The sequence below is a fragment of the Bufo bufo genome, chromosome 6 (assembly GCF_905171765.1).
Source record: "Bufo bufo chromosome 6, aBufBuf1.1, whole genome shotgun sequence".
Taxonomy (NCBI): Eukaryota; Metazoa; Chordata; class Amphibia; order Anura; family Bufonidae; genus Bufo; species Bufo bufo.
Window position 1 is genome coordinate 15819574 of NC_053394.1, and position 17007 is coordinate 15836580.

The 17007-nt window shown below is 41.2% G+C and overlaps 1 protein-coding gene across 2 annotated transcripts in view; it reads left to right on the forward strand.

Annotated features, from left to right (window-relative positions):
- Positions 1 to 17007, forward strand: part of SORCS1 (sortilin related VPS10 domain containing receptor 1) — a 647341-nt gene that overhangs the window by 562906 nt on the left and 67428 nt on the right. For both annotated transcript variants that reach the window (XM_040436033.1, XM_040436034.1), the window contains exon 22: positions 10146 to 10258. In XM_040436033.1, coding sequence (XP_040291967.1) covers positions 10146 to 10258 — 113 coding nt within the window. The remainder of the gene's footprint in view (positions 1 to 10145; positions 10259 to 17007) is intronic.

A 17007-nucleotide genomic window follows, 5' to 3' on the forward strand; every position in this document is an offset into this window, starting at 1 on the left:
CGAATTCATATCTGACCCCTGCCGCTCATCACTAGTAGCTATATATTGGGCCCCAGAATGAATTTTTCTGGTGGGCCCTAGACACCCCAGTTTGACACTGGTGGATCTTTAGGCTTCCTATGTTTACACTGTCTACATTTTAAATAGATCTCTTGTGGCACACTGCAATTTTTAATGGCTGCTTAGAATAGGAATCCCACACCAGAGCATAAATCATGCAATTCTAGCACTCCAAAGGTCCAAAAGCAAAACATGTCTTTATTGAAATGCGGAAGCACATGTGACGTATATCCACATTATCTTATGCGCTAAGATAATAAAGATGCACTTTTCCCTGGCGCCATTCTTCCTACCTACTTAGATACAACAGCAACAGTTTGATGAAGGTGCTTCCTGACCAAAACGTCACATGTGCAGCCGCATGTAAAAAAAAATCTGAATTTGCATTTGGATCTTTGGACTGCCAGAATTTCCTGATTTTACATTTTAAACAATATTTTATTAGTAAATCTGCCCAATGTTTATGCTACTTCTTTTTATTCATTTTCTCTTCTTTTTTTAATTCCTCTTCTCCTTATTCCTCTCTTCTGCTCTTTTCTCTTTTTTCTTTCCCTTCTTCCTATTCTCCTTCTTCTTTCTCTTCTTCTTCTTACCCTTCCTACTCATCTTTCTTCTTCTATTTTTTCTTCCTCATCTTCCCATTCCTCCTCTTCTCCTCCTTCTTCTTCCTCTTCTCCTTGTTGTTAATCTGCTTCTACTTCCTCTTCCTCTACACCCTCCTCTTCTTTCCCTACATACAGTATGTTTCATATTCCCCCTTCTTCCTTTCCATTCCCTTTACTTCTTTTTCTCCAATTCTTCTTCTTCCTCCCTTAACTCATTTTCCTTTATTTCTTCTTTCCCCACCCTCATCTTGTCATCTTTTCTGCTTTATCTCCTTGTTCCTTCTCCCATTCCTAACCTTCTTTTTCTTTACTTCTTCTTCTTCCTCCTCCTATTCCTTGTTCTTTTTTCCTTTACTTCTTCCTCCTCCTACCATTCCTTTTCTTTTCCTTTACTTACTCTTCTTGCTCCTCCCATTTTTGTCTTTTTTTCCCTTTTCTTATTCTTCTTCCTCCTCCCATACCTCATCTTTTTTACCTTTATTATTCTCCTTCTTCCTCCCATTTCTCATCTTCTTTTAATTTACTTCTTCTTCCTCCTCTCATTCTTTCTCTTCCTTTCCTTTAATTCATCTTTCTCCTCCCATGCCTTCTCTTCTTTTCCTTTACTTCTTCTTCTTTCTTTTTTCCTTTTCTTTTACATCTTCTTTACTTCTTCTTCTTCTTTTTCCTCCTTCCTTCTTTTTTTCCTTTTCTTTTATATCTTCTTTACTACTTCTTCTTCTTCTTCTTCTTCCTCTTCATTATTTTTTTCCTTTTCTTTTACATCTTCTTTACTTCTTCTTCTTCCTTCTTCCTCTTCCTTCTTTTTTCCTTTTATTTCACATCTTCTTTACTTCTTCTTCTTCCTCTTCCTTCTTTTTTCTTATTTGTCTTCTTCACACTCTTTGTCTTCTTTTCTTTTGTCTCTTCTTCTTCCTCCCATTCATTCTATTTTTTTTTCTTTTTTTCCTTCTTCCTCCTCCTCCCATTCTTTATCTTCTTTTCTTTTACCTCCCATTCCTCATCCTCTTCTCTTATCTTCTACTTCTTTCTGTTCCCCTTGTCTTCTCCCTCCTCTTCGCTCCCTTCTTCTCTTTCTTTCTCATTCTTTTCTTCTCTTTCCTCCTCCACTTTGTTTGGTGCTAAAATAGTAGAATCTAAGTGACTAGAAAAGTTGATCTGGTCCCCCAGAAGATGTAGTATAAGGCCTGCTTCACACTTGCATTTGCAATTCTGGTTTTGAGATCCGACTGTCACTACCAGAGCTTTGAGACGTTCTCACAGCTCTGTTTCTCCACCCCTGTGATGATGTCACTACATGAGTTTGGAGGAGTTCTCACTGCTCTGTTTCTCCGCCCCTGTGATGAAGTCTTTACTTTCTGTTTCCTTCCTCCCAGCTGTTCCTCCTGCGGTTGATTTCCCTGCCTTTAAATCACCCCTCCTCCTATTGTAGGGCGTGGATTATATTTCTCATTTCAGTTGTAGCTCTTGCTTGAGTATCTTCACTTGTAGCTATCAGTTCACTGGACCTGTGTTCTGCTGCAGCAAGCACTCCGGATATTGCCAGCTGTCCTTGGATCCGTCTTCTCTGCGGCTGCAGCACCTTCAGCTAAGTGTGCAGACATTGTTGTGTACCTGGTTATTTTCTGACTGGATCTGAGGTGGCCACGGTTCCCTCCATATACTGAGCAGGGCACCGGTGGCCGTGCCCCTTCCACTATTGTTGGGGTTACAGTGGTCATCAGTCTTAGGTACGTGGGCATGCCTCGTTCCACCATTTGGATCCGGGCATGTGCTTTAGCAGCATAGGGAGAGCTTTGAGGGTCTGACAGGGATCACCCTTTATCCTCCCTAGTTTGGGTCCGGTCAGTAGCTCTTTTTACTGTGTATACTCTTGTTGCTCACATACAGCCGTGACACCGGCAGAGGATCTCAGAACTGGAATTAAGCTGTTCCGTTTTGGTTACACATCAGTTTTCATCCGTTCGGTTAGCTGATGGAACAGAAGACATCCTGATGCATCCTGAACAGTTTTCTTTCCATTCAGAATGGAACCGTTTTTTACGGTTTTGAGATACTCTGCTGGATGACAATACCGGAAAACAACAACACAAGTGTGAAACAGGCCTAAGCCAAATGTATTAATTAGCAAAAAGAAATGGCTACAAATCTATATCAGAAACTACCACTCTCATAGCAGGATAATTTTTATTTTATTTTTATTTTTATTTTTTTATGTCCTAATTGTATTATGTACACGTGTACCTTACAGTATGATTGGCTCTTCTGTCACCAGCTGCCTCCTTAACTTTGGAATAAAGAAGATAAGACTCTAATTTACTCCACCATTTGTCTTACACATTTCACATGCGAATCTAGCGCATGCGCAGTGTTCTTCACTGGCGGCTGTGGATGGATGCTTCTGGTCACATGTTGCTTGTCTTCAGGGTCAGAGCTCCATACGGTCTGTGTAGGCTTTGTTTAATATTTTTTGCCCTTTTCACAGTCTACACCACCTGGTTACCAGCAGCGTTGCGTTCGCCTTATTTTACTGCCTGTTCATCTAGACCCTTTATTTCCTGCATGAACATAATAATTGTAATCAAATTTGTGCACTTTCCCGGCAGATGCTAATTTGTACGAAGCAACTTTCTATTAAACATGACTGCACCCACAATACCTTGTTTACCTGACTAATTGGATGATTATCTCCCTGCTGTGAATAATACCACAAAATGGGGGAGTTGAGGTTGAAATGTTTTGTTTTGTGCAAAATGTCTACATTCAATAGTGGTAAATAAACCTTTTATTTTTTTTTTTTTTTTTATAATCCAGTTTTCTTTTGTGTTCGATGTGATTAACACTTTATGTTAAGGGTCGTTTTTTTTATTTCATTTTCTGTCATGTGAATCATAAAAGTCATATAAAAAGAAGTTGTCTTTTCCTCCCAATTCCTCATATTTTATGCACAAAATACCCAGGAAACACCCACAAACCTCTCCCTTTGGGGAAAATTTACACAAGTCGTTCCTGTGCCGTCACAATCCGCCCTGCCCCCTTCCTACAACTGTTGGAAGTAATCTCCCAAGTATACAGTACAGACCAAAAGTTTGGACACACCTTCTCATTCAAAGAGTTTTCTTTATTTTCATGACTATGAAAGCATCAAAACTATGAATTAACACATGTGGAATTATATACATAACAAACAAGTGTGAAACAACTGAAAATATGTCATATTCTAGGTTCTTCAAAGTAGCCACCTTTTGCTTTGATTACTGCTTTGCACACTCTTGGCATTCTCTTGATGAGCTTCAAGAGGTAGTCTTTGAATGACAAGGTGTGTCCAAACTTTTGGTCTGTACTGTAGGTAAATAGGCTGCACCAAATTTGCATTTGGCCCATGCTAGATTGTCCTAAGGTCAAAAATAAAATCTGGATTTGTGTGAAACGTTGTAGCATTTTCTGACTTAATTAATAAATCTTTTTAATGGTTTTAAACTTCACCAACTCCCAGTAAAACCACCACAGCTTTTCTCCACTCATTTCAAACGTGATAAGAGGTAGGGGAAAACATATATATTTTTTTTTTATATATATATTTTTTTTTAAATGGGACGTGCAGCAAGATTTGCAATTTTTTAATGTAAAAAACAAGTTGATTGTTGTACATCCATTGTTAAATGCGGTCATTAGAGCCTAAAACAGAGACACATGGACTCTATGCGTCCCCATATTGGTCTAATGCACAATTACGTTTGTAATTTTTTTATCTTAATCTTCCACTCCATTTTATGAAAAACTGAGAATAATTATAAATTGGCGACCCTGAGATTTCTGTTATTTTCTTAATGGACTGACATTTTTTTAAGAGCCTTAATTTATTTAATGGTTGCTCTACATTATATTCTAACCTTATTATTTATTTTTTATGATTTGTTTACTACAAGAAAATTTAGACTAGCACATTTATGGTCACAGGTGCATATCCATAAAGCGAGCATACAGAGAACTAATAAAAGCATGGCTGCACAACATTTCACATGCAAACAATAGAACTGAGAAATGGGGATCATTCTAAATTAAAGTGGTATTATACCTACTAAAAATGACATAATAGAAGCTCTTTGCGCACATTTTTGATCAAACCTGTGTCGGGCCCGTCTACCAGGCGTCAAGGTGACTTCCGCAGATGAGTACCTAACACACAGAACTTTTATGATTTGTTTACTCATTTTTTTCTGACGTTATCCATTCTGAGTTATGTTTGTTTATTTTATCATTTTTCATATACCGTATTTTTCGCTTTATAAGACTCACCTGATGATAAGACGCACCCAGTTTTCAGAGGAGGAAAATGGAGAAAAAAATGATTTGAACTAAAGGGGGGGTTATAGTTACAGTATGTTTAAAATTAACACTGTCCAGGGACTGTTCTGTAATTGGCATCTGTCTAGATATGACTATAACCCCCCTCATCCATAGAAATCCACCCATGTACTGCAAAATATGTGTGGATTCCTATGGATGTGGGGGGTTATAGTCATATTTAAAATAAACACTGTTCTGTAATAGTCATGTGTCTATATTAAATATGACTTTAACCCCCCTCATCCATAGGAATCCACCCATATTTTGCAGTACATGGGTGGATTTCTATGGATGATGGGGGTTATAGTCATATTTGGCACACAGTTTTTAATTAGGGTACCATAAATTGCCTTAAGATGTCCTCACCTTGGGACTTAGGATGCAATCTATGGTACCTAGAGGAGGGTGTCATGTGGCACTGAACAGTGTACCAGTAGCTGATTGGTGGAGGAAGGAGGAGCAGGACTCACCACCAATCAGCACCGGCTAAGTAGAGTAGGGGTGTAGGGGTGAGTAGAAACTGCCCAGGGGGAGAGGAGAAACTGCCCAGGGGAGAAGAGAAACTGCCCTGGGGAGAGGAGAAACTGCCTGCCTGGGGGGAAGAGGAGAAAGTGGGGGGGGGGGGGTCTGGAGAGGAGGAGAAAGTGTCAGGACCTGTACTTGGATACAGCAGGCTGGCGGCACTATATGGCATACAGAGATGCCGCCAGTCTGCAGACAGTTACGGTACCGGTCCGGACACTCCAGGTCCAGCTCACATGGAGGAGAACGGGCGCATCACTTGGTCATCAGTGAAACCGCCAGCCCGCTGCTTAGTGCCGCAATGTATGCACAGGCTGGCGGCTTCACTGAAGGGTACCGTGAGTGCTGCCCACCCGTTCTCCCGTCCGTCCTCCCGCCCGTTCTCCCATTGTTTTATGGCAGCTCAGGAGCAGTTAGTGAGAGCTCCTGAGCTGCATTAAGCTACACATTTGGGCCACATTCGTTTTTATAAGACGCACTAACTTTGGAGGGGAAAAAAGTGCGTCTTATAAAGTGAAAAATATGGTATTTTTTTATTTTAATCTTATTTATTTTTCAGGTTTTTTATTCTTCATTTATTAATTTTATTTGAATCCTGCTAAACATTTTAATTATTTGTAATAAATGTGATTTTAATCTCATTACTTTTATGACAAACATAGTGGGTATAGCAGCATATATATAAGGTGAACAATTTACATCATAATTATTGTAATTAGGTAAAAACATAAATAATAAAACTTTTAAATATAGCATAGTGTCCATAGGTGTATCCAAAGTTGCCATCATTTATGCAAATCAATCCAATGATTAAAAATAAATGTGAATAAATACATAAAATGCATTAAAAATTCAATACATACTCAGGTCAAGATAATCCATAATTAGTGTAAATAATCCATAATTAGTGCACAGGTGAGAAGACATGTGATAGCTAAAAACACATATTTCATCATGAACCAGTAGTGATTACCTCGGCAGACATGAGGATCTCGGCGTGGACTGTGCAAGAATGCGCATGCGCGATGTGTGTTTCCAACTTCCGCCCAAATGGAACGCACACATCACTTCCTCCTCGGGACGTCACTAAATGATAGCCTCCCACGGAGTTTGGTCGCATACAAAGATCGACATATTCCGAATCACGTGACGGGAGCTCATGTGATCCAGCTCCTGGTGATCACCTGACAGGTGGCCGGCGATCCAACACAGGAACTAAAAACAAAGTCCAGTCACATGATCGGATCTGACAAAAAATGTAATTGCGAGTCCCCATGTGTTCCTATCTCGAATAGATACCCCATCTCATTGGACCATAACAGTAATAGAAAGCTATATCTAAAGTTGTTAGTATGGTGAAAATGTGGATCATGGAATCACAAATTGGAAAATATACTGTATAGTTTGGTTATATATAGATGGGAGTGGAACCACAGGGTAAGTGTGGGAGAAGAGCTGGTGATGACAACAGTTGTTGCCGCTCGCATTATAAGCATGGGGCCCACCACTATCTGTCACATTTACATCCCATACTTATATACAGTACAGACCAAAAGTTTGGACACACCTTCTCATTCAAAGAGTTTTCTTTATTTTCATGACTATGAAAATTGTAGATTCACACTGAAGGCATCAAAACTATGAATTAACACATGTGGAATTATATACATAACAAACAAGTGTGAAACAACTGAAAATATGTCATATTCTAGGTTCTTCAAAGTAGCCACCTTTTGCTTTGATTACTGCTTTGCACACTCTTGGCATTCTCTTGATGAGCTTCAAGAGGTAGTCCCCTGAAATGGTTTTCACTTCACAGGTGTGCCCTGTCAGGTTTAATAAGTGGGATTTCTTGCCTTATAAATGGGGTTGGGACCATCAGTTGCGTTGAGGAGAAGTCAGGTGGATACACAGCTGATAGTCCTACTGAATAGACTGTTAGAATTTGTATTATGGCAAGAAAAAAGCAGCTAAGTAAAGAAAAACGAGTGGCCATCATTACTTTAAGAAATGAATGTCAGTCAGTCAGCCGAAAAATTGGAAAAACTTTGAAGGTAAGGGCTATTTGACCATGAAGGAGAGTGATGGGGTGCTGCGCCAGATGACCTGGCCTCCACAGTCACCGGACCTGAACCCAATCGAGATGGTTTGGGGTGAGCTGGACCGCAGACCATTTCAGGGGACTACCTCTTGAAGCTCATCAAGAGAATGCCAAGAGTGTGCAAAGCAGTAATCAAAGCAAAAGGTGGCTACTTTGAAGAACCTAGAATATGACATATTTTCAGTTGTTTCACACTTGTTTGTTATGTATATAATTCCACATGTGTTAATTCATAGTTTTGATGCCTTCATAGTCATGAAAACAAAGAAAACTCTTTGAATGAGAAGGTGTGTCCAAACTTTTGGTCTGTACTGTATATATATCTCAGGGCAAAGAGATAAATGTATCAAAGAATCCACTATGCCAATGGAGTCATTGACATTAGGTCACACTGCCAATGAGACCCCAATGTCTCTGGGGATGGCACTGGTTGTCCAATATCTAAAATTAGACAATGGACACACCAATTGCCACCACTCTCCATATCTGACACTTTGTGGGTATATAGAATACAGATAAACAGCCCTTATGTAGCCATCCCCGAAAGAAAGGGACAAAACAATAGGATTCCACAACATCCGTCACCAAAACACCAAGCACAACAATGCATACTATGATTAAATACAGTCCTAATGGGAGAGGAAGCTACAATAGAAATAAAAAGAACATGTAGCACCTGAAATATATAATTTATTAAAAGTAGTTCAATCTTGATGTATATCCTCAAAAGTTGCACCCACATACAACCACAAGATGATGATACATGACAGTATTTAAATATTCCCAATGAGGGATCCATACCTCCAATTACATATATATCTCAATGTCTCAGCACAAATCCATGGTCTGAACTCAACGTTCAATCCATTTGGTTTTAGTGTATTTAATCTAACAATCCACTCTATTTCTCGTTTTTTAAGCGCCAGGATCCTATTTCCTCCTCTACGAGAGATTGGAATATGTTCAATAATCATACACTTCACATCTTTCTCACAGTGACCTGCTTCTGTGAAATGTTGAGAGACTGGTAGGTCCATTCGCTTCTTACTAATTTTAGATATTGGACAACCAGTGCCATCCCCAGAGACATTGGGGTCTCATTGGCAGTGTGACCTAATGTCAATGACTCCATTGGCATAGTGGATTCTTTGATACATTTATCTCTTTGCCCTGAGATATATATATATGTATGGGATGGAAATGTGACAGATATGGTGGGCCCCATGATTATAATGCTGAGGGGCAACCACTGTTGTCATCACCAGCTCTTCTCCCACACTTACCCTGTGGTTCCACTACCATCTCTATATAACCAAACTATACAGTATATTTTCCAATTTGTGATTCCACGATCCACATTTTCACCATACTAACAACTTTAGATATAGCTTTCTATTCCTGTTATGGTCCAATGAGATGGGGCATCTATTCGAGATAGGAACACATGGGGACTCGCAATTACATTTTTTGTCAGATCCGATCATGTGACTGGACTTTGTTTTTAGTTCCTGTGTTGGATCGCCGGCCACCTGTCAGGTGATCACCAGGGGCTGGATCACATGAGCTCCCGTCACGTGATTCGGAATATGTCGATCTTTATATGCGACCAAACTCCGTGGGAGGCTATCATTTGATGACGTCCCGAGGAGGAAGTGATGTGTGCGTTCCAAGGGTGCGCTCCATTTGGGCGCATTCTTGCACAGTCCACGCCGAGATCCTCATGTCTGCCGAGGTAATCACTACTAGTTTATGATGAAATATGTGTTTTTAACCATCACGTGTCTTCTCACCTGTCCACTAGTTATGGAATATTTTCACTAATTATGGATTATCTTCACCTGAGTATGTATTGAATTTTTAATGTATTTTATGTATTTATTCACATTTATTTTTGATCATTGGATTGATTTGCATAAATGATGGCAACTTTGCATACACCTATGGACACTATGCTATATTTAAAAGTTTTATTATTTATGTTTTTACCTAATTACACTAATTATTATGTAAATTGTTCACCTTATATATATGCTGCTATACCCACTATGTTTGTCACTGTTTGAGGAAGGTTCCAGTGTGTGGACCGAAACGTTGCGTTGGTGAATTAAAGTCACATTAATTTTACTTCTTTTGGAGTGCCGTGGAATATCTTTGTTTTTCTACAATTTTTGGGAGATTGGATCGCTCCTACATCTGCTGGCACCCTTTTGTACTCTGGACCTGCGGTGCTGCTTATATTATCAACTCTGCTATCTATCTATCTAGGTATATCTCAAAACTCAAAACATGAGATATACCTTATTTAGAAAAAAGTCTTTATACAGTATATTTCTCACAGTGTATTATGAGACTGTAGACAATGTCAGTGCTATATACACATTTGCCAGTTCGGTTGGGGTATCTGCTGCCATTTTAATCCCCCCCCCCCCCCCCTCAAAAACAAAAAACAAAAAAAATAATTGTTTTATAAAAGTCCATTTAACCCTGTTACTATTTGCTGTCCACAGAGCAGTTTCAGTCTCTGCGATTGTCGTTTTCACCAAATCTCGATGATTTTAACCCCGACATTCCCGAATGGAGGCGAGACATCAGCCGTGTGATTAAGAGAGCACTCATGTATGTAAGTGACAAGATGATTTTCTGCTTCATCTATGGGGGTTAACACTGTATATATACAAAGCACCCGCACTCCCTATACTAATTCTTCAGCCTGTCGCAGAGTGCCTGTAACCGCAGCAGCGCTGCAGTGCAGTCTGTGGAGGCGTCATGAAAATCAGGCTTCCAGATGGCTATGCATAACCATAATGCCTGCCACCTAGTGGCAGAAACAGTAAATACAGTGGGGCAGATTTATTAAACTTGTCTGAGATTGCGCAGGTCTATTTGGGGGGCATGTATATCTCTGACACCAGTCTTAATATAAAATATTACTGTCATATATGCTTGGAAGGTCTGAACACTAGAAAAATAAATCTACTCCAGCAAGGGAGCTGACGTAAGGTTGTGGTCGAATATGCAGCATGTTGTTGAATGAGTCTTGTCATGGCGGTCCATCCAAATTTTGTAAAAGTGGCAAGGTTGGCGTAAAAGGTGGAAAAGTAGCAACTTTTCTTACAAAGCCTCACTGGTGCTAATAGTTCAGTCGATTGTACACCAGAAAACTATGGTGCAAATTTGATACATTTGACTGTATAATGTGAAAGCTAATTGTGATGCCTCAGAGAGATTAAGGTGATGAGCTGCTGACCTCCCACAGAAAGGGAAGAGAGTCCTCTAAATATAAGAGTAAAAGAGAAACTAAAAAATCCTAAACAGAATTTTCAGCAATCAGTCTAAAATGAGATGTGCCAATTTCTGTGCCATTTATTGAGTTTATGCTGAATTTCTAAAAGAAACAAACAAACCACAAATTGTGCAAAAATTTGCTTTCTATACTGACAGAGTTCAAATTATTATTTTAATAGTGCATGTAGCAGGCATACATTTAATTGTTCTGATTTCACCAAATTTCTTGTCCCTTTTAATAAATTTGGCACAATTTACTGTGACAATTTTTCTTAGATTGATGCCTATTCAGATTTCTGAATGCATTATTGCTGCTTTGATGGCAATTTATATATATATATATATATATATATATATATATATATACATATACATATACACAGTAGATATAAAAAGTCTACACACCCCTGTTAAAATGTCAGGTTTTTGTGTTGTAAAAAAATGAGACAAAGATAAATCATTTCAGAACTTTTTCCACCTTTAATGTGACCTATAAACTGTACAACTCAATGGAAAAACAAACTGAAATCTTTTAGGTAGAGGGAAGAAAAAAATAACTAAAATAATGTGGTTGCATAAGTGTGCACACCCTCTTAAAACTGAGGATGTAGCTGTGTTCAGAATTAAGCAATCACATTCACAATCCTGTTAAATAGGAGTCAGCATACACCGGCCATCATGTAAAGTGCTTCTGAATAGCCCCAAATAACGTTCAGCTGCTCTAGTTGGTCTTTCCTGAAATGTTCTTAGTCGCATCCCACAGCAAAAGCCATGGTCCACAGAGAGGAGCTTCCAAACCATCAGAGGGATCTCATTGCTAAAAGGTATCAGTCAGGAGAAGGGGACAAAAGAATTTCCAAAGCATTAGATCTACCATGGCGCACAGTGAAGACAGTCATCATCAAGGAGAGAAAATATGGCACAACAGTGACATTACCAAGAACTGGACGTCCCTCCAAAATAGATGAAAAGACGAGAAGAAAACTGGTCTGGGAGGCGACCAAGAGGCCTACAGCAACATTAAAGGAGCTGCAGGAATATCTGGCAAGTCCTGGCTGTGTGGTCCATGTGACAACAATCTCCCGTATTCTTTATATGTCTGGGCTATGGGGTAGACAGGCAAGACGAAAGCCCTTTCTTACGAAGAAAAACATCCAAGCCAGGCTAAATTTTGCAAAAACACATCTGAAGTCTCCCAAAAGAATGTGGGAAAAGGTGTTATGGTCTGATGAAACCAAGGTTGAACTTTTTGGCCATAATTCCAAAAGATATGTTTGACTCAAAAACAACACTGCACATCACCAAAAGAACCCGATCCCCACAGTGAAGCATGGTGGTGGCAGCATCATGCCAAGGGGCTGTTCTTCTTCAGCTGGAACTGGGGCCTTAGTTAAGCTAGAGGGAATTATGAACAGTTCCAAATACCAGTCAATATTGGCCCAAAACCTTCAGGCTTCTGCTAGAAAGCTGAACATGAAGAGGAACTTCATCTTTCAGCATGACAACGACCCAAAGCATACATCCAAATCAACAAAGGAATGGCTTCACCAGAAGAAGATTAACGTTTTGGAATGGCCCAGCCAGAGCCCAGACCTGAATCCGATTGAAAATCTGTGGGGTGATGTGAAGAGGGCTGTGCCCAGGAGATGCCCTCGCAATCTGACAGATTTGGAGTGTTTTTGCAAAGAAGAGTGGGCAAAACTTGCCAAGTCAAAATGTGCCATGCTGATAGACTCATACCCAAAAAGACTGAGTGCTGTAATAAAATCAAAAGGTGCTTCAACAAAATATTAGTTTAAGGGTGTGCACACTTATGCAACCATATTATTTTATTTTTTCTTCCCTCCACCTAAAAGATTTCAGTTTGTTTTTCCATTGAGTTGTACAGTTTATAGGTCACATTAAAGCTGGAAAAAGTTCTGAAATGATTTATATTTGTCTAATTTTTTTACATCACAGAAACCAGACATTTTAACAGGGGTGTGTAGACTTTTTATATCCACTGCATATATACTGTATATTTATATAATTTTTCTTTTACTCTTTCGTGTCAAATTTGTTAATCCAAAGAAAAAACAAAACACCAGTAACGAGGGACTTTCCTATTTTTAGAGTCACGTCCTTCCAGATGAGCGATTAAAGAACATGTTGCACTAACACCGCTGTGCCCTTTCCTGCCCCCGTCCATCTGCCGTCCCTGATTTGCAATTTACAATGTTTTTGGGAGTTTCGATATGATTTTCACAATCTTTTAAAAATATTGAGTGCTCGTGGGAATGTGTTACGGAGAAAAATTTTGCTTTCCCGGTTTTGCAGTTTTTTATTTTATTTTGTAGCAATTACTAAACAGCCAGAGAGCCGGCAGCCACACAGCTTGTGCTGCAGCGATACCCAGAGGCGGCCTGGATGCTCAGCCAAGCTAGCAATGGCAATTAATCACAACAGTGTGAGGCAAGCTCTGCAAAACGCTCCCCTTGCTCTGGCGTTGTTCCCACAGAGACTCCTCCAGGGACCAGGTGCGGCGCGCGGCGCGGTGGAGCCAGCTGTGTTTGAACCTGAATTCCGTCTGCTAATTAAAATGGTGGAGGTTTAAACCTACAGTCGTCAAACAGCACACCGTCGGGAGGCTGCTCACTCTCAGCTTATAGCCATAATGATCCAACCTGATTCCTCAACTACTCCGGCTGCTGACGGCATCCATTTAACCACTTCCCCACCTGATGAATGTAGTCTTATCTCTGCTTACTGAGGAGATTATTATTAGCTAAGAGGATGACTGTAGGACAGGAGAATACAGTCTATTGCCCCTGTTATCATCCATTTCAGGGGGGGGGGGGGATGACTGTAGGACAGGAGAATACAGTCTATTGCTCCCTGTTATCAGCCATTTCAGGGCAGAGGATGACTGTAGGACAGGAGAATACAGTCTATTGCATCCTGTTATCAGACATTTCAGGGGAGAGGATGACTGTAGGACAGGAGAATACAGTCTATTGCCCCCTGTTATTAGCCATTTCAGGGTAAAGGATGACTGTAGGACAGGAGAATACACAGTCTATTGCCCCCTGTTATCAGCCATTTCAGGGGAGAGGATGACTGTAGGACAGGAGAATACAGTCTATTGCCCCCTGTTATTAGCCATTTCAGGGGAGAGGATGACTGTAGGACAGGAGAATACAGTCTATTGCTCCCTGTTATCAGCCATTTCAGGGGAGAGGATGACTGTAGGACAGGAGAATACAGTCTATTGCCCCCTGTTATCAGCCATTTCAGGGGAGAGGATGACTGTAGGACAGGAGAATACAATCTATTGCCCCCTGTTATCAGCCATTTCAGGGGAGAGGATGACTGTAGGACAGGAGAATACAATCTATTGCCCCCTGTTATTAGCCATTTCAGGGGAGAGGATGACTGTAGGACAGGAGAATACACAGTCTATTGCCCCCTGTTATCAGCCATTTCAGGGGAGAGGATGACTGTAGGACAGGAGAATACAGTCTATTGCCCCCTGTTATCAGCCATTTCAGGGGAGAGGATGACTGTAGGACAGGAGAATACAATCTATTGCCCCCTGTTATCAGCCATTTCAGGGGAGAGGATGACTGTAGGACAGGAGAATACAGTCTATTGCTACCTGTTATCAGCCATTTCAGGGGAGAGGATGACTGTGGGACAGGAGAATACAGTCTATTGCTCCCTGTTATCAGCCATTTCAGGGGAGAGGATGACTGTAGGACAGGAGAATACACAGTCTATTGCCCCCTGTTATCAGCCATTTCAGGGGAGAGGATGACTGTGGGACAGGAGAATACAGTCTATTGCTACCTGTTATCAGCCATTTCAGGGGAGATGATGACTGTAGGACAGGAGAATACAATCTATTGCCCCCTGTTATCAGCCATTTCAGGGGAGAGGATGACTGTAGGACAGGAGAATACAGTCTATTGCCCCCTGTTATCAGCCATTTCAGGGGAGATGATGACTGTAGGACAGGAGAATACAGTCTATTGCTCCATGTTATCAGCCATATCAGGGGAGAGGATGACTGTAGGACAGGAGAATACAGTCTATTGCCCCCTGTTATCAGCCATTTCAGGGGAGAGGATGACTGTAGGACAGGAGAATACAGTCTATTGCCCCCTGTTATCAGCCATTACAGGGGAGAGGATGACTGTAGGACAGGAGAATACAATCTATTACTCCCTGTTATCAGCCATTTCTGGGGAGAGGATGACTGTAGGACAGGAGAATACAGTCTATTGCTCACTGTTATCCGCCATTTCAGGGGAGAGGATGACTGTAGGACAGGAGAATACAGTCTATTGTTCCCTGTTATCAGCCATTTCAGGGGAGAGGATGACTGTAGGACAGGGGAATACAGTCTATTGCCCCCTGTTATCAGCCATTTCAGGGGAGAGGATGACTGTAGGACAGGAGAATACAATCTATTACTCCCTGTTATCAGCCATTTCTGGGGAGAGGATGACTGTAGGACAGGAGAATACAGTCTATTGCCCCCTGTTATCAGCCATTTCAGGGGAGAGGATGACTGTAGGACAGGAGAATACAGTCTATTGCCCCCTGTTGTCAGCCATTTCAGAGGAGAGTATGACTGTAGGACAGGAGAATACAGTCTATTGCTCCCTGTTATCAGCCATTTCAGGGGAGAGGATGACTGTAGGACAGGAGAATACAATCTATTACTCCCTGTTATCAGCCATTTCAGGGGAGAGGATGACTGTAGGACAGGAGAATACAATCTATTGCCCCCTGTTATCGGCCATTTCAGGGGAGAGGATGACTGTAGGACAGGAGAATACAGTCTATTGCTCCCTGTTATCAGCCATTTCAGGGGAGAGGATGACTGTAGGACAGGAGAATACAATCTATTACTCCCTGTTATCAGCCATTTCAGGGGAGAGGATGACTGTAGGACAGGAGAATACAGTCTATTGCCCCCTGTTATCAGCCATTTCAGGGGAGAGGATGACTGTAGGACAGGAGAATACAGTCTATTGCTCCCTGTTATCAGACATTTCAGGGGAGATGATGACTGTAGGACAAGAGAATACAGTCTATTGCTCCCTGTTATCAGCCATTTCAGGGGACAGGATGACTGTAGGACAGGAGAATACAGTCTATTGCTCCCTGTTATCAGCCATTTCAGGGGAGAGGATGACTGTAGGACAGGAGAATACAGTCTATTGCTCCATGTTATCAGCCATTTCAGGGGGAGAGGATGACTGTAGGACAGTAGAATACAGTCTATTGCCCCCTGTTATCAGCCATTTCAGGGGAGAGGATGACTGTAGGACAGGAGAATACAGTCTATTGCCTCTGTTATCAGCCATTTCAGGGGAGAGGATGACTGTAGGACAGGAGAATACAGTCTATTGCTCCCTGTTATCAGCCATTTCAGGGGAGAGGATGACTGTAGGACAGGAGAATACAGTCTATTGCCCCCTGTTATCAGCCATTTCAGGGGAGAGGATGACTGTAGGACAGGAGAATACAGTCTATTGCCCCCTGTTATCAGCCATTTCAGGGGAGAGGATGACTGTAGGACAGGAGAATACAGTCTATTGCCTCTGTTATCAGCCATTTCAGGGGAGAGGATGACTGTAGGACAGGAGAATACAGTCTATTGCCCCTTGTTATCAGCCATTTCAGGGGAGAGGATGACTGTAGGACAGGAGAATACAGTCTATTGCCCCCTGTTATCAGCCATTTCAGGGGAGAGGATGACTGTAGGACAGGAGAATACAGTCTATTGCTCCCTGTTATCAGCCATTTCAGGGGAGAGGATGACTGTAGGACAGGAGAATACAGTCTATTGCCCCCTGTTATCAGCCATTTCAGGGGAGAGGATGACTGTAGGACAGGAGAATACAATCTATTGCCCCTGTTATCAGCCATTTCAGGGGAGAGGACGACTGTAGGACAGGAGAATACAATCTATTGCCCCCTGTTATTACCCATTTCAGGGGACAGGATGACTGTAGGACAGGAGAATACAGTCTATTGCCCCCTGTTATCAGCCATTGCAGGGGAGAGGATGACTGTAGGACAGGAGAATACAGTCTA